Below are 19,656 nucleotides of genomic sequence, written 5' to 3'. Positions count from 1 at the left end.
ATAACCGCTGCGCATTGCCGGGTGTGACCCAGAAAGCAAAAGCAAAAAAAAAAAAAAAATCTGGCCTAACGTTGCTTGTGGTGCTTAGACAGCCCAGGGCCAGGTCAGGCCGGGGGTCACTCCGGGCTGCTGTGGCGGCTGAGGGTTTGCTTCCTGGACAGGCATTGGCGGCTGGGCATGCAAGCGCATCGCAGACGCTGCCCGTCACACAGCAGCTGCTTTCTTTTCTGTGAATTTGCCTGTTTATCTCTCTCAGGAGTTGAGCTGCCGAATGCATCTTGTAAGTTTCACTGCCTCATGCCAGTTTAATGTTGAAGACTGCATTTAGACGTTTTAGAGTAACTTGATCCCTTGCTGTCTGTGAGTTGACCATTCGGGGAATTGGCTTGAGGACAAAGAGAGTGTAGTTTATTCAACCAGACTTGGAGCTTTCATCCTTTCCCCTGCATCTGAGTATAGAACTGTGGACTCTGTCTGCTTCATGTTCGTTTTGGATCACTGTAGTGGTACTCAGGGCCTGCTCCCCAGATTAGCTCTTATGGGTTGCTTTGCTGTGCCCAGGGAACCGTGTGCAAGAGAGCAAACCTGGGCCCTTCGACATGCAGTGTGTTGCCTTCAGTCCTTTGAACTGTTCCCTGGCCCGGAACCTAGAATGTTCTGACTTAATATTTGTGACATGAGAATGTTGACCGAGTGGTTTCATGTGAACTCTGCATTCAGAAACATCCTATAGGAGGTCTGTTGATGCGGAATAAGGCTCCAGGGCTTGAGAGAATAGCCGGTGGGTGAAAGAACTGGCTTTCCACGCGCACCTGGTAGATCCCTGGCACCAGGTGGTCTCTTCGAGCACCACCAGGTGTGGCCCTCGAGGCTCCTAAGCCCCTCAAAGATGGTCCAGCTTACCCCCAGCTCCGCAGTCCGAGCAGCACCACGTCCTCGGATTGAGCAGTGACCCGCCGGGAGGGGCCCAGCTCAGGGCCAGGGCCTGTAACAGACCACTTAAATGACAGTTGGAAACACAGCAGCCACCTGTTTTACATGTAAAACGTGCCTGTAAAATTTTTTTATACCCTGTTAATGCTAATATAGTAGGGAAAATGGGACCCAACATCCTAAATATCAGAAATGTTTTTAATGAATTCATCTTTGTCTTTAAGTTCCTTGATTAAAAAGAATTCCCCAATAGTACAACAGGTAGAGCGTTTATCTTGCTTGCTGCCGGTCAGATTTGATATCAAGCACTTAGTATGGTCCCCTGAGCACAGAGCTAGGAGTAACTCTTGAGCACCACCGGGTATGGCCCAAAAAGCCAAACACACACACACACACCCCCCTTTTGGGGCAGTTTTAGAGTTTAGTTCAGTGTTAACCATGGTAACAATCTATTCTTCTCAGAAAGGTGATTATTTACCTGTGTTATATTTTATTTAGCTAAAATCTGTTTTTAGATGTGATTGCAGTATTAGTGCTCTCTTAGCTAGACGAGGGGGTTTCATAAGGTTGATGCTTCTGCTTGCAGTTTTACTGGTTACTCAAAATTTTATTGGTGCTACTTTTTTTTTCTTTATAAAATTTAAACATCTATCATGTTCCCAGAAAGTATTGGAATAGATTGATGATTTGAATACTTGTGAAAATGTATTTAAAATTTTTTTTACATAGTAGAGTTACTGATGAAGTCAGTGTCTTAACCAACAGATCATCCTATATAAAAATACACCTGTCTTATGTGAATAATATATTGATTTTATCTATTTGAACATAATGTCATTAGGTTCTAACGATTTTTATCTGTTAATTCTTTTAGATATTAAGGAACGATTCACAAATTATGTGCTCTTGCTAATAGTGTGTTTAAGAAACATGGAACAATTTTCTTGGAATCCAGGTAACTCTCAGCAAATACAGTGCTTTCTAGAAAACTTTACTCTCCTTTTTTTCTTGGCAGCTGTGAGTTTCGGGGAGGGCTCTCAGTCTGTGCTCAGGAGGCTGGAGGAGCCCTGCCAGCCAGGCGGTGCATGGGTTCGTGGGGACCCCTCAGAGCCACCCAGGCAATGTCAGGGCCTGCAGGGCTGCACCAGATGGGAACTGTGTGGTGTGGGGGATGTGACCCTGTCCGATACCTTTGCACCTGTATCATCTCCCCAGCCCTCTCCTCTTGAACAACAAAAAAAATTATTCCTGTAAACTATATGTACTCACTGCTGGTTTATAGATACTTGTGAGAAATCAGAACAGATGTAAAATGTAATCCATGATCTTGGGAATATAGTTAAATACAGTTCCAAAAGTTATTTTCTGGCAGGGGCCCCGTAAGATCAAATAATCTGCCGTACAGTAACAAGTTCTAGTCTCAGTCGCTCCCAAGACCGTGTGTCTTTGGACAGCCAAGCCCTTCTCGGTCCACATCCTCTGGCCTCTGGCTTCTCGGCTCATCCTACACCAGCTCACGGGCTCCACCACGGCAGTCCTGGGCCAGTGTGACTGCAGAGCTTGGGGGTCTGCAGGCCTTTGGCTGGGTGGTTGTGCCAAGTCGGGAACCCAAAAGTCTCCTGACTGCTGGATGTTTGAAATTGTGTCTCACCTGTTTGATGTTGACTTTGAACCCATCATCCAGTGACTGCGTGTCAGATAAACCAGATGTGAAATCTGTTTATCATTCTTTCCCAGCTGAGAACATTTTTTATGAACATTTTTTAAATGAAATTACTGTTTCTAGAAGCTTGCCCTAAATGCCCAGGATTATAAGTAACAAAAACAAGTCCATGCTGATTGCTCCACACATTCCACACTTCCCTCTTGTGACTCTTACCACGGTGAGAGAGATACTTTTTCGGGTAGATACGGAACGTGGAGTGCAGGTAATTAAGGAAGCTGCGCCCCCAGGTCCCAGTGTGTGACAGGCACCACCGCAGACTGCCCCGCGCTGCCAGGGCCTGAAATGCTGTAGGTCTTTGGCAGGCGCTTGGCACAGAATTGGCATTCTCATACATGTAGCGAAAATACAGAAGAGCAGATCTGACAGAGTACACCCCTGTGACCGGAAATAAAGGATGGCTCTTTCTTTATCTAAGTCCCAGAGACCAAGGTCAGAGCCTGTCCAGTGCCGGCACATGCTCCTGACCGGTTCCTACGGCAGTTTACAGCTGGGGAGTGTGCCAGGAGCCCTGCTCGCCGGGAGGGTCCCTGTGGGCTGAGGTCTCCTTCGGCCAGATCAGCATGCCCTTCGCTGCGTGCTGCCCTCTAGTAGAATCCTGCTCTCACCTCAGGGAGATTCTTGAGTGTCTACGCTGGTCTGTGAGTGGTGAATTCTGAATTTTGGGTGTCGCAGATTCTTTTCATGTGAAAGTTAATTGTCTCTTTCCCCCTGTACTTTGTAGATCATTTCTGGGTGTTGTTTCCAGATGTCTGTATGGTAATCGCATCGGAGATTGCTGTGGATATTGTGAAACATGCCTTTATCACCAAATTCAATGACATTACTGCAGATGTATGTATTACACGAAGCAGCCCAGCGTTAAACGTCTCCCTTAATACAGAACAAGTAACAATTTTAGGTTTCTTGATTTTAAGAAGATAATAACAGAGTACTACTACTTGAAAGTTAGAATTTCAATTCAGATTTCTAAAAATTCTACTAATGAAAGTATTTTTTCAGCTAATCAGTCCTGGTTATCAAAACTTTTCTCTCTAGCTAGAGTTGTAAAATCATTTTTTTTAAAAAATTGATTTCCCTATAATTTTGAGTAGGTTTCTGATAAATCCTAGAAGACAAAAGCCTGATATATCTCTGGTGAAAGCAGTTGGTGAATTTTTCAGTCTTTAACACAATGGAGGCAGTTACATTGTAGAATTTCCAGAGATACATTCATTATATAAAAACATGCGAACCAGCATTACCCAGCACATCCTTCCCTCAGGCCCAAAGTGAATGGTAATATCAACAGTTTTCTAGATTTTATTGGGGTTGTCATTTGCCTTGCTGGATACCTACTATTTTATTTCAGAAGACAGATTTAAAGTGCAATGCAGCTGTAGCTGCTGCAGTGTAATAATTGAATGATAGTCTTTTCAGGGCTTGCTTTGTTGTTCCCCTTCTTTTAGGGGCCATGTCCAGAAGCGCTCGGTGCCACTGCATTGCCAGGGGTCAGACCTTGAGCACCACAGGCAGAGGATAGCCCAGTTTCTGGACCCATCTTCTCAGCCCACTTTTCTGAATGCAGAATATACTTGAATTTTAACTTTTTTGTAAAGCACTATGAAATAGTTATTTCTTTTTTTAAATTTTTTTGGAGGTTATTATTATGGTCTTTTTTTTTTTTTAATTTTTATTAGTGAAACACCATTAGGTGCAGTTGTAGATTTAGAAATTTTTGTGCTTGGGTTTCAGTTACACAGTGATCAAGTACCCATCGCTCCACCAGTGCCCATTCTCCACCATCTATGATCCCAGTATCCTTCCCACAACCCCCATCCCACCCTGCCTCTTTTTTTTTTTAAATTAGTGAAACATCATGAAATACAATTGTAGACTTACAAATTTTTGTGGTTGGGTTTAAATTATATAATGATCGAGTACCCATCCCTCCACCAGTGCCCATTTTCCACTACCATGGGTCCCAGTATCCCTCCCACTCCCCCACCCCCCCCATCCCACCCTGCCTCTGTGGCAGGGCACTCCCTTTTGTTATCTCTCTCCTTTTGGGTGCTGTGGTTTGCAAAAGAGGAATTGAGTGGCAGTCATGTTCGGTCTATAGACTACTCTCAGGATGCATCTTCCATCCTGGGCAGATCTTCCCAACACCCTTTATTTGGTGCTCCCTTCTCTATCTGAACTGCCTTTTCCCCTAGCATGTGTGACTGGCCTCCAAGCCATGGAGTAAACCACCTGGTACTTATCTCGGCTATTCTTGGGTGTTAGTCTCCTATTTTGTTACTTTATGTTCCCCAGATGAATGCAATCTTTCTATGTCTATCCCTCTCTTTCTGACTCATTTCGCTTAGCATGATACTTTTCATGTAGTACCACTTGTTTGCAAATTTCATGACTTCATCTTTTCTAACAGCTACATAGTACTCCATTGTGTAGATGTACCAAAGTTCCTTTAACCAGTCATCTGTTCTCGGGCACTCAGGGTTTTTCCAGATTCTAGCTCTTGTAAACAGTGCTGCAGTGAACAAACAAGTGCAGATGTCACTTCGACTATACTTTTTTACCTCTCTGTGATATATTCCCAGGAGTGCTATTGCTGGGTCAAATGGGAGCTCAATTTCTAATTTTTTGAGAATCGTCCATACTGTTTTCCAAAAGGGCTGAACCAGTCGGCATTTCCACCAGCAATGGAGGAGGGTCCCTTTCTCGCCACATCTGTGCCAACACCAGTTGCTTTTGTTCTTTTGGTTGTGGGCCAGTTTCTGTGGTGTGAGATGATATCTCATTGTTATTTTGATCTGCATCTCCCTGATGATTAGAGTTGTAGAGCATTTTCTCATGTGCCTTTTTGCCATTTGGATTTCTTCTTTGAGAAAGTTTCTGTTCATTTCATTGCCTGATTTTTGGATGGGGTTGGATGTTTTCTTCTTGTGGAGTTCAACCAGTACTTTGTATATCCTTGATATCAACCCCTTGTTGGATGGGTATTTGGCAAATATTCTTTCCCATTCTGTAGACTGTCTTTGTATTTTGGTCACTGTTTCTTTTGAGGTACAGAAGCTTCTTAGTTTAAGATAGTCCCATTTGTCTGTTTTCACTTGCTTGGCCAGTGGTGTGACATCTTTGAAGATACCGTTAGCTTGGTTTTGCCAACCTTGTCTTCAGTGTACCTTATGGATTCCGGTCTGATGCTGAGTTCTTTAATCCATTTTGATCTTACTTTTGTACATGGTGTTAGGCAGAGATCTGAGCCCATTTTTTTGCATGTAATTGTCTGGTTTTGCCAGCCTAATTTGTTAAAGAGGCTTTCCTTGCTCCACTTCACATTTCTTGCTCCCTTATCAAAGATTACATGATTGTATGTTTGGAGGGAGATGTCAGTATATTCAACCCTGTTCCATTGGTCTGCAGCTCTGCCTTTGTTCCAGTACCATGCTGGAACAAATTATTAATTGTTACTGCTTTGTAGTAGAGTTTGGAGTTAGGGAGGTTGATTCCTCCCATCTTCTTTTTCCCAAGAAGTGCTTTAGCTATTCGTGGGGCTTATTGTTCCATATGAATTTCAGGAGTGTTTGCTCCATGAAAGAGTTATTTCACCATTTACTGTTTGGGCTTTCTCACATGACAGCCAGAGTGAAGTCCTTCTCCCTTGGGTCATTTTCCCAGCATCACAAGTCAGATTTCATAGGAACTACTGTAGTTGTTAGTGAGAGTGACCCTTTACAAATACCTTTACTGTCTAACAACTGAGTTCTCTAGTTTAGTTTTCTTTTTTTTTTTTTTTTTTGGCTTTTTGGGTCATACCCGGCGGTGCTCAGGGGTTACTCCTGGCTCTGCACTCAGGAATTACCCCTGGCGGTGCTCAGGGGACCATATGGGATGCTGGGAATCGAACCCGGGTTGGCTGTGTGCAAGGCAAACGCCCTACCCGCTGTGCTATTGCTCCAGCCCCTCTAGTTTAGTTTTATATCTTGCTTAGCATCCACTCTTTAAAGGAGACCTCATTATTGTTAGATAGACAGTAGTAATAATCTCTAAGTGAGTCATTGAAGTTTAAAATCTCAGCATTTTTATATGTACATTATTCTCTTAAAAATAGTCATTCTTGGGGATGGAGTGATAGCACAGCGGGTAGGGTGTTTGCCTTGCACGCGGCCAAGCTGGATTCGATTCCCAGCATCCCATATGGTCCCCTGAGCACCGCCAGGAGTAATTCCTGAGTGCAAAGCCAAGACGTAACCCCTGTGCATTACTGGGTGTGACCCAAAATTTTTTTTAAGAAGTGATTCTTTTAAAAATTTTAAGCTCCAGAACCATAAATCATTGACTATATATCCTTCTCGTGCACATGCAGATGGGGGAGACGCACTTTAGGAAAGCAGAGACATGTAACCCAGATGTCTGCTTGATTATGTCATTCTTTTCCCAGGTTAATTCCTGAGCATTTTATCTACAAAGACTAATTTTGTTTTTGTTTTCTTATTTTTTAGTGAGACACTATGAGGTACAGTTGTAGACTTACAAACTTTCGAGTTTAGGTTTCAGTTATACAATGATCAAGGAGGTAAAGGACCTCTGCAAAGACTAAATCTTGACTGTTGTCTAGTCGTACCACAGTTTGTAGTACATATTTTTGTAGTATATGTATTTTGTACTTACGTAATTCATATTTTTTCTTACTTGTCTCAGGTCTACAGCGAATACAGAGCCAGCCTTGCTTTTGACCTTGTTAGCAGCCGACAGAAGAATGTAAGCATTGTATTAAGGATTTTCCCCCTTTCATAACTGAAAGGAAATCAACAGTGGCTTCATTAAGCATGGGGTGCTAGTTCAGGGTAGCAGCATAAATGTACACTTTTTCCAGTTATCTGCTTTCTCAAAACTAAATGTTTACAAGTCCACAGAAATAATACTAATCATCCTAACAGCTAAAGTGAGAATGTTTTTTGCAGTGTTGTAAAACTCCTGCAATTTTGCGTTTCACAAACTTCTAAACTTGTAGGTTTTCACCCACAGTAGCAGTTTCTCTTCTTGCTCCCAGCCGCCCCCTCCTTAGAGCTTTCTCCTGGGGGTGATGGATAGTACTTTCGTGGTTGGTTTGGTTTGGGCTTGGGCGTGTTGTGTGGGGCCAGTTCCCCGCCACGGGCTGCTCCTGACTCAGTGCTCAGAGGAACCGTGCAGTGTCAGGAATCCAAGCTGGGTCTCCTCTGTGCTCAGCGTGCGCTTCCAGCCATCAAAGCCGACTCTCGGCCATGGGTGCCTGCGTGGGAACCTTTCAACCTGTCACCTCCTCTCTCTGCAGGCGTACACCGACTACAGTGACTCCGTGGCCCGCAGGATGGGCTTCATCCCGCTCCCGCTGGCTGTCTTAGTAAGTCGCTCCTCTTTGCCTTCCATCAGATGACAGGTCACTTGGGATAATAGAGTGTTGACAAGTAGCTCTCAGACAGTTTCCTTCCAAAGGATCTAATATAAAACCGGAGGTCAGTAACTGACGGCTCAGGAAGCTGGGTTTTAAATCCTAGCACTGCCGTTTGGTTGTTGAGCCACCCAGAAGAGGAGAGGTGATAGGAAAGAACTCTGCAGGCCGTGGCTTGGCTAACACGAAACGCTGTTGGTTGCTTGTTTATCTGGGGGTGGGTGGGGCAGTCCCCACTCAGTGCCAGGTCTGGCCCAGGATTGATCACGTGATCCCTAGGCCAGACCCCGCCGTGCTCCTGACAGGGTTTGCAGGCCAGTGCTCAGCTCTGGGAGCTGCCCGCTGGGCCCAGCATTTTTCTTTTGACTGTCAGTACCCAGCAGTGGGTGCTGCCGTGGCCACTGGTGGAAGTGGGGGACACATATCAGCAGCAGTGGACATCTGGGGGACATGCAATGCAGCAGCATTCCCAGGGGGAAGCGGGATGGAAGAGATGCAGCCAACATGCTCCAATGAAGAAGTACTCTGTGCCCATTACAATTGCCCTCAAAATTCCAAAGTATTTACAGTAAGAATTTACATTCTTAGATTCAGGGACTGTACTGCTTTCTGAATCCAATAGCAGCCTTTTTAAAGTCATAAAGTCAGTGAAATCCAAGAGTACTGGGGTAAGATGCTTGCCATGCATGTTGCCAGCCTTGGTTCATGCCCAGCTCGACATGGACCTCTGAGCACTGCCAGGAATTGCACCTGAGCACCGCCTGGTATATCCCCCGCCCCAAATAAATACCATAGCACCAGACTTTACTAAACAAAAAAAAAAAAGAGACAGGTCATCAACCTTGAATATTTAAATGAATCGTTCAAAACAGCTTTGCAAATAGTTGCTAACCACATCTGGCTATAATAATGTTAATATTATTTGTATTTGATTATATTCCTTACTGGCTACATAATCTCACATGAAAATAAATGAAATCTTTTTGCCAAACAACATTTGGAGTTGTATAAAGCGGAAGTCAACTTAGAGAGGTAGAAAGAAGTTGTCTGGCAGACCAACTGTATTAATGGACTTACCTGACTTTCTAGAGGACGAATGATCATTAGATTTGAAGTTATTTAATTTTCAGTGTGACTTTCCAAATAGAATCCTAAAATAGATATGGGATAATATCCCAAGTTTTATAGTTTTTTTGTTTGAGTCCATACCTGGCAGTACTCAGGATTTATTTCCGGATCTGCACTTAGGAATCACTCCTGGCAGTGCTCAGGGGACCATATAGGCATACCAGGGATCGAACGTGGGTCAGCTGTGTGCAGAGCAAGCTCCCTGTTTTCTGGACTATCACTATGACCCCGAAGTAGTTTGTTTAAGGTATGAAAAACCAGAATTCTGGGGAAATGAAATATTTTAAAGAAAAAGTTTAAAAGGTTGGTGTAAAATGAAATAGTCATCTTTTTCTAGTCGTTTCCTGCAACTAGGAAACATACTACATACAGTGTGATGACGAACCTACATAATCTGGCTGATTTTTTATCTTGTTTTTTGGGTCACAGTATCAGTGCTCGGGGCTTACTCCTGGCTCTGCACCCAGGAAATCACTCCTGGCAGTGCTCTGGGGACCATATGGGATTCTGGGGAATGAACCCAGGCCGGCCATGTGGAAGGCAAACAAATGCCCTACCCGCTGCACTGTCGCTCCGGGCCCCACCTGGATGACTCTTTTTTTTTTTTAAACTGATTAAATAGGATTTTCAGTGGTCCTCTTCTGCTGACTGACTTGCTAGAAAGCTCTCTGTATGATTTTTTAAAACACAGCATTTAAAGGATTCCCTCGTCTTTCATTCTTTAAGTGAGCTCATATTTATATGGAGCCCTACCAGAAGACTTGAACTCGCGTCGTACAGTCTGTTATCGGCCATTGCTGGCGCCCTCCTGCTTCCTGGACAGGAGCTCGAATTGTGGGATCTGGCGAGTTTCTCCTGCAGTGCAGAGTAACAGCAGGGAGCCCTATGAAATGTGTCCAGGCCTCCATAATCAAGTTAATTTTTAATTAAAAGCCCAGGAGTGGCAATATTTCCTTCTAAATGTTACCTTAAGTCCTAAATGAATTTGTACCCAAAAGTAGTTGACAGAGGTCCTCCATAAAGGTTTCATGGAAATAAAGATAGTTACTAGATAAAGATACATACTAGATAATAATAAAGTCATGTGATCCTGATTGTGGTCATTAATGACCTTTCATGAGTAACGTCCTGGGGCCACCTTCATCTACATCTCTAGTTTCTGTGCAGCTGTAAGACCTTCCTACCCCTATCTCAGAGTAAGACTTGATTGAATATATGACAGTTCATTTCCTTTATATCCCATTTTTTTATTGAAAGCATTTTTAAATGTTTAAAATATATCTTACGGTTTTTCAGACACTCCAACAAGCTCTTCCATTTCATAATTTAACATAACTAGATAAGATGTATTTTTCTGATTTTCAGTTTCCAGGTAGTAGTCCCTCCTACGCTCCAGTATCTGGGCATGCAGACCTGAACCAGTAATGCATAAAAATACTTTTGATAACACATCGCACTGGGTTTATTTAGCACACTTCCAAGGACCAAGCTATTCTCTGTAAGAGTTAATAAAATACTTAACTGTTAGCTATTCAAAAGAGACAAATTTTTCTTTACAAAAATTAATCTTGGGGCAGGAGTGATGATAGTACAGCAGGTAGGGAGGCTTGCCTTGCATGCGCCAACCGGGATTTGATCCCCAGCATCCCATGTGGTCCCCTGAGCCCACCAGGAGTGATTCCTGAATAAAGAGTTAGGAGTTACTAACCCCTTGGGCCATACCCTGGGTGCTCAGAACCTTCAGGACTATGGCAGATGGAACTTTCAGGGGCTGTAGGGTGATGGGATCAAACTCAGGTCCCTGCAGGTTCATGGCCTGTGCCCCTGACTCTGGCCATCTCCCTAGCCTCTCATTTATTGAAGCAACACAGACCACCTGCAGCTCCCTCTCCACTGCTTCTTGTGAGTTGCGGGGCATTCTTGAAAAGACTGAGAACCAAGGTCAGCAAAAGCAAGAGGAAGAAAAGTGCCTGGCAACCAGCTCTAGCTCCAGTGGGAATGCAGTGAGCGAGATGAATTTATTTGGCTTTCCAGAACAAACACATCTTTGTTTCGAAACTCAGCTGATACCCATTTCTCTTTTTCTTGTTGTTTTAAACTTTGGGGGTTTGGAGCCACAGTCTGCAGTGGTTGGGGGTTACTCTCAGCTTTGCACAAAGAAATTATTCCTGACAGTGCCTGGGGGACAGTTATGGGGTGGTGGGGATCGAACCTGGGTCGGCCATGTGGAAGGCAAATGCCCAACCCGTTTCCCATTGCTCCAGCCCGTTTCCATTTCTCTTAAAGACAAGTAGATATCATTCACGAACCTGACATATTGTCTGACTGCAGAGTTAGCAGTTGAGTGTGTCATCAGCATAGGTACCCTTGATTTGTGGGAACAAATTCAAGTCTGCCACAGAAATGGCAGAGAAGTCCCATCTTGCTAGGAAATGACAAATCTAGAACAGCTTCCTTAGATTCAGACTGAAGCTGCCAAGAATATTAGAATCCTTGTGGGAAATCTTAATTTTAATATTAACTAATAACTCTGGTTGTTTTGTTTGTGTGTTTTTGTTTTGGTCTGTTTCTGGCTAGCTCATCCGAGTTGTAACAAGCTCAATTAAAGTGCAAGGAATCCTGTCTTATGCCTGTGTCATACTCTTCTATTTTGGGTAAGATGAACTCTCCTGAATGTTTGGGGTTATAAAGTAGATCCTACGTACAAGATGTAATGGAAATTAAGCGCCACCGGATCGCATCACACCCATCTAAGTGCCTAGAGCCTCCCTTAGCCGACTCTGCCGCTAAACGTATTTGTGATCGGATTAAAATCCAGGGAAATTGAATGTGTTGCTACTTGGTACTTGTATTAATAGAACTTTACATTTCATTCTGATTGCTAATGAAATAATTTACCTAAGTCCCTCTTGCTCAGAATTTATTCCACCCCTGTTTTCTTTTATGATACGGTCTTCCATTGTTACCAGAGACTTTTCTGCATTTAATAGTATCTTTGCATTTCTGTTGTGTTTGCACGTGAGTATTTAGCACTTGGCTCTGTTTTTGCTCTAAGCCACTGTAGCATGAGCCCAAAGGAGATGCAGAAGTGTCATTTCTCTCTGTGACTGGCTGAACTTTTCTCTGCAGCCGTTGTTCCATGCAACTTGCTCTCTCGTTGGGGGTGAGTGTTCACCTCAAGGAAATGCAGACTGTGCATCCCTTCTCTTCATCAGGATGCTTGCTCTAGAAGCACAACCAGGGAAGTGACCTAAAATACAGAATTGAAGGGCTTTGGCGGCCTTTGTCATATAATAAACCCATTCATTGGACATGCTGTAAACTCATTAAAATAAAATTATTGGGGAACGTGAACTGTTAGGGCAAATGTCTGTGATGAGTGGTCATCTAAAACACGGCAGCTGAGCTAGCGACGCAGCTTGATGGGCCGAAGTGTGCGGGGCTTGCCAGGAGCCTGGGTTCATTCCCTGGATCCTCATGGTCCCCAATACCTCCGGGAGCAATCGCAGGCACAAATCCAGGAGTGGCCCTGAGCACTGCTGCTGACCCACAAAAAAATAAAAATAAAAACACTGATAATAAAATAGCCAAATTGGCTGCCATTTCGCCGTGCCAAGTGTGATTCTGGGCGCTTGCTGAGATCCCGGCCTGGTCAGACTCACTGGACAGGAAATGAAGAGCTGCACAGGTGCTCATTCAGCAGGATGAGTCAGGGTTCGAACTCACACTGTCCCTTATTTGGGGCAAACTATACTCCATTCCACCTCTAAGTGTCCATTTGTAACCCAGATAACTGCAAGATAAGGCGTCATGCTGTCTGTCTCTGGGGTGTGGGATTTTTTTCTTTTTGTTCATCAAATGTATGTTTTGTGGTAAGAAAATAACGGTGAGCGGTGATACGTCAAAGCTGTGTCATGGCTTCTCACTATCAGAAACGTGTCTGGGAAGAAGGTTGGGGACCTGTGCTTGCTTAGGGACTCACCCTCCGAGGTGGCGCCAGGACCTGACGGACAGCAGTGGTTTACATTTTCTTTCTGGTTTTAGGTTGATATCCCTGAAAGTGCTGAATAGTATCGTGCTCCTGGGGAAGTCGTGCCAATACGTCAAAGAAGCCAAAATGGAAGAGAAGTTGTTTCATTGTCCCCCAACCAGCACTCCAGGCAAACCCCCCACCTCCTCGCAGAGCAAGTGTCCGCCCTCCCAAGGTAGGAGCGCAGCTTCTCCTAGGGGGCCTCTCCCGCCTGAAGCCCCACCGGAGGCTTTCATTTGTCTTCACTGTGTTCAGATGTTCCTGTTTCAGTTCTCAGCCCTGCTCGGCCTGGCACAGGCCCGAGGATTACACTCCTGCACAGTCCAGTTAATGATCCTCAGTTCCGCTCCCACAGGGCCCAGGGAGACATAAAGGCAGGAGAGCCGGCTCAGGGGGCGGGGGGACCCCAGCAGGACGGGCACAGCACAGAGCAGGCTGGTGGCAGGGACCCCTGCTGGGAGCGCCGCTGACTGGGCTGGGCTGTGGCTGGGACTCCTTGGGGAGGGGCATGCTTGAAGTTTTCCCAGGGGAATCTCAAGCCTGGGAAGAGCAGGAGGCGTGTGGACAGGGGAGATGGAGCTGGGGAGCACAGGCCATCCGGGGGGCAGGGGGTGATCGTGCAGCGAGGGGGGGGTCTCTGAGAATCCCAGGGGTCCTGGCCTGGAAGATTTGGGGGAAGAACTGGGAGGTGGACTTCATTTTGTCATTAGCAGGTTCTCACCATGGCGACACTTCCTCGTGTGACGCTTAGGTGAAGGGGTGAAGGGCTTATTCTTTTTCTTAAATTTTATTTAATGAATTTTTGGTGGGTTTTTTTGTTTTGTTTTGTTTTTTACTTTTTTTTTCACACCCAATGATGCACAGGGGATACTCCTGGCTCTGCACTCAGGAATTACTCCTGGCGGTGCTCGGGGGACCATATGCGATGCTGGGAGTCAACCCTGGGTTGGCCACGTGCAAGGCAAATGCCATACCTACTGTGCTGTCACTCCAGCCCCGAAGGGCTTATTCTTACATGTGCGGAGGGTGGTGAGCACCTGTTGGGCGTCCTGGGCTGACAGGAATGGTCCCGGCAGGTGAGCGAGGGTCCCACAGCCGAGGTGACTGAGTAGGCGAGGGGCGGGGACATTTGCAGAGCGGCGCCCATGGGGCCTGGACGAGCAGCCCCAGAAGCAGCCTCTCCGCATGCTGATGCTCGTCTGGGCGGGGGTCCCGTTTCAGGGGGCAGCGCCCCCGTTGTGTGGCTCTCCAGGGAGCTCCAAGAAAGCCAGCCACCCACGGGGCAGGTCCCTTCTCGGTGTCGGTGGTGGCTCCCGGCCGCTTCCAGCTGACCATCTGCTCCTGCGGGCCTGCCCTGGCCCTTGCTCTCTGGGAGTCTCGGCTGTGGTGGGGCAGCAGCCCGTGGCCATCCTAGCGGGCACACCCAGGATTGCTATTCGGCGGGGCACTGGCCGGCACTCGCCCAGTGAGCCCTGGTCAGCGGTGCATGTCTCCTATGGGGCTGTGCTGAGAAGGACTGAGCAGGGCCCTCCGAGCTGCTGGTCTCGAGGCAGCGCAGTTTTACAGCAGACCCGGGTTTTGTTCCCAGGAGGTGATCCCTGAGCACAGAGCCAGGAGTAAGCCCCAGCACCGCCGAGTATGACAAAACTCCGCTCCTCCCAGAATAAAACAAACCCCAAAAATGGTGGGCCTGGGTCCCAGCACAGCTGCCCCCAGGGCCAGGCTCCATGGTCTCGTGGTCAGAGCACACGCTCAAGGTTTGTTTGTCGCTGCTTTCTCTCCTCCTCTGGACCTGGAGGTGAGATGCTAAGCTTTGCTGAGCGGGCCCGTACCTAGCACCTCGGTCGTCTTGGTCTGCTGAGCTGTGTCCTGAGCAGAGGGGCCAGTGTTGGTGTTGGTCTGACCTGACTCCTCGAGGGGCATTTGTCCAGGCTCCCATCCTCGCAGAATTGTGCCGGGCCATTACTGTGTGGCATAGCTACATAATGCCCCTTTAGATGGAAGGCCTGGAAGTGGCATTTAAGTCCTGGCTACTCTCCAAAGCTCACTTGGCCGACGTCTGCATGGGAAGGAAGTGCAGGCCAGCGCGGGTTCCGGCCTCTCTAACGATCCCCTCTCTCCACAGAGGAAACCCTGTCCGCCTCAGTTGCCAGCCAGCCCCTTCATCCCAAGGAGAATGTCGTTCCTTTACTCGTGACCAGCAACTCCGACCAGTTCCTGACGACACCGGACGGCGATGAGAAGGACATCAGCCAGGAGAACTCGGAGCTGAAGCACAGATCGTCCAAGAAGGACCTGCTGGAGATCGACAGGTTCACGATCTGTGGGAACCGCATCGACTGAGCTCCGCCAGCGCGGGCTGCGGCCAGGCGCTGCGATGCTCCAGTGGCACTTAAATATTTATTTAAAAACTTAAGTTATTAACGGAGAGCAAATCTAAGTATCTACCTTCCAGGCATGTGGTCTGGCCGAAGGTCAGGTCGGAGAGCGGCGGGACCTGCGCCCGGATGCTGGGCCGGGGGCGCCCTGGCCGCCAAGCGGCAGAGCGAGCGGCTCGGCTTCCCAGGGCTCCGGCCTGCGCCAGACCCTCCGCCCAGTCACTCGAGCTTCCGAACACTGAGCTTTGCCTTGTGGCCTCTTCAGTATAAGGATGTACCTGGAAAACTGTGACGCTTTGCCCGCGACACACGACATCACCGTCCAGCCTCCTTCTGTTCCCATCAGCAGTTTTCAGACTTGACTTCATCTGCCAAAGCATTTAAAAACACAAAAGTAAACTTAAGATAAATGTTCCTTCCACCAGAATGATCTTTGGAGACGTATCTGAATTAATCAGAATTAAAAAGAGAACAGAAACTCCCTTGAAGAAGACATGATGAATAGTAGCATTTTATAGGGGGGGGGGGGGGTGAGGGGTGGGAGATACCCTAAATCCCTAAATCAGTTTGTTTATTTAAAAAATATTAATGAAGGTTGCGCATCTCTAAGAACATATTTCATCGTTTTTAAGTTTACTCCATAAAGCAAAATGTGAGCTGTGTTTTAATTGCAGTAGATAAAATAGAACTCTGATAAAAAAAAAAAAAGGCACTTTTTATACTGAATAAGCAGAGAGCAGTGTTAATTTGAATGTATGGGTAACTGGTTTCCCTTGAAAACTAATCGTTTCATCAGTTGTTACACGTAAAGGGTTTGGGTTGTTGAATGGGCTGAAGAATCGTCCCTGGACAAAACTCAAAGGGATACACTTTGACTCCGGGGTTCTTAAAGCGAACGAACGTCCTAGGTGGGTTGATTGGTCAACGTAGCCTTGCCGGGGGCACATGCATTGCACTCTGCCCTCCCTGCCTCTCCTCAGGGGGATGTCCAGGCGCGCCCGCGCGCTGTGTGTGTGTGTGTGTGTGTGCGTGTGTGTGTGTGTGTGTGTGTGTACACCCCTCCCTGACTCTCCTCAGGATGTCCAGGTGCACCCCTGCTGGGGGGCGGGAGGTATATGTGAATGTGTGGGGGCAGGCAGGGCCGGCTGGAAGAAAACGGGTCTCTGGGGCGGTCTCTGTGGCAAGTGTCTGGGGGAGGGGGCCTTGTTTGATCCTGCCTCCATTTCTGCTTACGCTCTAGTTTGTGGCCCACAGCACAGGGCAAATTATTCACACCACCTTTTTTTTTTTAATTTCTCCAGAAACCTTCCTTTGTTTCCATGAAAACTTTCCAGTGTCCAAAATTCAGAATGTCCAGATGTTGCTGATGAGTGTTTTTCCTTTGATGTTTTCATGTTGAAGTTCAGGCTTTTGTACTGATGTTTCAGGCGTACGATAAGCAGGTGGTGAATTTTAGATGGTTTGTGTATTTCCGGGAGGAGTGTAAAGCGAGCTCCAGTGCTTCGTTCTGTGGTTTCAGACACAAAAGTGAATGTTAATGTTTTATATGAACTGAGGAAGCCTTGGAGATTGATGTCCACTCACATAGGGTGAAAGAGCAGCGTGCAGATATGCATCTGTGCAACTACCAAGTATTTTAAGTTAAAAAAAAAGATTTCTAAATTGCTCAGTGTACGTTTCAGTGAAACCCCATTTTAGAATCACTCTTCTTTTTCCATTCTCTCTTCACTACCAAAAACACCAGTCCACGGTGAGTGGGAATCATTTGAGGCAAACCTTGTCAAACACAGCCCTAATCAGAGCAGACACATGGTTGGGGCTATCTCTCGGTTCCGCTTGAATTATTCTGCTATTGTGCTGTCATTTTCAGAAGAATTTTATTTCCTTTGCAGGATACATTGGGAGTTTGGAATGATGTTCATTTCTTCTGTTACAATGGCATTCAATACTAATTTTATAAGTGCATCTTGTGTGAAACTCAATAAATCCAATTTTGTAATCTTTTTTAAAACGGTCACTCCTTTTATTTTAATAACGTTTATGGTTGTTTCAAAAAGAAATGTTCACCACTGTAGAATAAAAGTTTATTTCTAGTCTAGAAGTGACAGGGCCATCTAATTTAAGTAATTTGGGGGTGGAGGCCAGTGGTGGTAAATGTTTGGTTTTTGATTTAAGGAAAAATGCAGAGTGAACCTTGATCAAAGACCATTCACTGCCCCTTGGCTAGTGCAGACCCTGGCATCTCCAGGCCTTTTTCAGTGCCACACTTTGAGGCTTTTCGTGCCCAAGACTCAAGGCCAAGAAGTGCTCCGCTTTAAGAAGTTAACCTGGGAACAACCTCTGTCAGACGCCCTGTAGCTATTCCTCTGGAATACACCAAGGGTCATCCAAGGGCCTGGCCTCACTTTCTCAAACACTTGGGCCAGCAGAGTGACTTTTGTCCTCAGTGTAACGTGCTCAGACAACCTCCCTGTGCCTGTCCATGGAAGAGACATTAGGATCACATCCCCAGATTTCTTCCTGCCATCCTGTTAATTGCAGAGAAGAAGGAAGACTTTCAGGAAGGGTGGAGAGCAAACAAGTTAGTGAAGTAATGTGCTGGGAAAGGCCACCTGTCATCCCAAGGTGGCAGTGGCGTACCGCTGGGATTGGGATTCTGGGTCTGAGACGCAGTGCTGGGGATCCAACTCACTGCCTCAGGCTTGCAAAACCTCCAAGCTATTATCCCCAGATCCCCACTTTTACATAAAGTCATGCTCGCCTTTTGGGTCTGATTGATTCAGATAAAGGCATAACGCTTTCATAGTGCTGCTGTGGGAGAGAAAAACTTTGCATGGAGTGTTCCCCAAGACTGAGCTGCAGCCCCAGCCTTGATGTGACCATGAGGCTCCGCTCAACAAGGGAGCATTAGTCTGTGGTCACAGGGTGAGACCACATCCCAGTACACTCGCAGAAGCAGAACTTCCTGAGGATGACAGAACCGTGAGCAGAAGGACTATGGGTCCCAATGACCTGCAAACACCTGTGCTCAGTTGTCTGCAAGAGAGAACAAGGGGCGCCCCAGAGGGGGGCTGGTGAGAGCCCTCCCCGCCCCAATGGACCCAGCCCTGGCAGCTGCCCTCCACGCGCCAGGCCACTTCCCACACCCTTGGGCTGGGCCTCACTTATCGTGAACATATTCCTGGACACATCATAAGACACTCCCTACCCATTCTCCATAATTACCACACGATATTTGATGGGGTCAGATAGTAGGCAACAAATCAGAGAGGGAAATATATATATATATGCATATATACATATTTTCAGATACATATATACCAGAGCTCACATCACCAAAGCTTGAACAACACATTAGTGATATCCTATAGACTGTCTTAATGGCTCCTGCCAAAATAGAACAATCTTCACGCTGTTTCCTATATGAACTTTTTTTTTTTTTGTAAGCATGTTCAGCATTTCTTCATAACAGAAAACACAAAATACATTCTTTCGATTGTGTTTTGGGACGGGGATTGGGGCTTGGGACGGAAACATCCTGAATTTGGTGGTGGGAAGGTGTAATGGTGGTGGGATTGGTGTTTGAATATTAAATGTAATCAAATATTGTGAACTAGTATTTAGGAAAAAAGAAGAAAAAAGACCGAGCGCAGCCCTCGCTTCTGTCCCCTGAACTGCGGCCGTTTCAACGATTCACCAGGAAACCCACAGAGGCCCATGGGATGCCTCGACCTAGGCAGTGACATGTTAGGCCTGTTTCTCAGACACGTTTCCAGAAAAAAGAGTTCCGTCGGCTGCTGCTTGTCTGCAGGGGAAAGCCCCCAGTGATTGGGGTCCCCACACGTTCAGAGGCCAGACTCCCAGCCCCGCTGACAGGTGTGAGCCGAACATCAAACATTAAATGAATGGAACATCAAACGTCGTAAGTGGCTAAGTCCTGTTTGTCCATCTCCTTAGACAAACAGTGGCTTGCCCTTATCTCTCAGGAAAGTGCGCATGTGCCCACGGGGAGATAATGAACACACCCCAGCAGCTTGCAGAAATGGAA

At 46.4% G+C, this 19,656-nt stretch overlaps 1 protein-coding gene across 1 annotated transcript in view; it reads left to right on the top strand.

Moving 5' to 3' along the window:
* Window positions 1-17,619, top strand: part of TAPT1 (transmembrane anterior posterior transformation 1) — a 49,282-nt gene extending 31,663 nt beyond the window's left edge. Inside the window, exons 8-14 of the mRNA XM_056130345.1 lie at window positions 1,808-1,888; window positions 3,381-3,490; window positions 7,343-7,402; window positions 7,956-8,024; window positions 11,778-11,854; window positions 13,245-13,405; window positions 15,356-17,619. Of these exons, the coding sequence (XP_055986320.1) occupies window positions 1,808-1,888; window positions 3,381-3,490; window positions 7,343-7,402; window positions 7,956-8,024; window positions 11,778-11,854; window positions 13,245-13,405; window positions 15,356-15,573 (776 nt within the window). The 3' untranslated portion in view covers window positions 15,574-17,619. The remainder of the gene's footprint in view (window positions 1-1,807; window positions 1,889-3,380; window positions 3,491-7,342; window positions 7,403-7,955; window positions 8,025-11,777; window positions 11,855-13,244; window positions 13,406-15,355) is intronic.
* The last annotated feature ends 2,037 nt before the right edge of the window (window positions 17,620-19,656 follow it).

Source organism: Sorex fumeus, unplaced genomic scaffold (genome assembly GCF_029834395.1).
Source record: "Sorex fumeus unplaced genomic scaffold, SorFum_2.1 ptg000077l, whole genome shotgun sequence".
NCBI classification, from domain to species: Eukaryota; Metazoa; Chordata; class Mammalia; order Eulipotyphla; family Soricidae; genus Sorex; species Sorex fumeus.
This window is presented reverse-complemented; position numbering and strand designations above follow the sequence as displayed.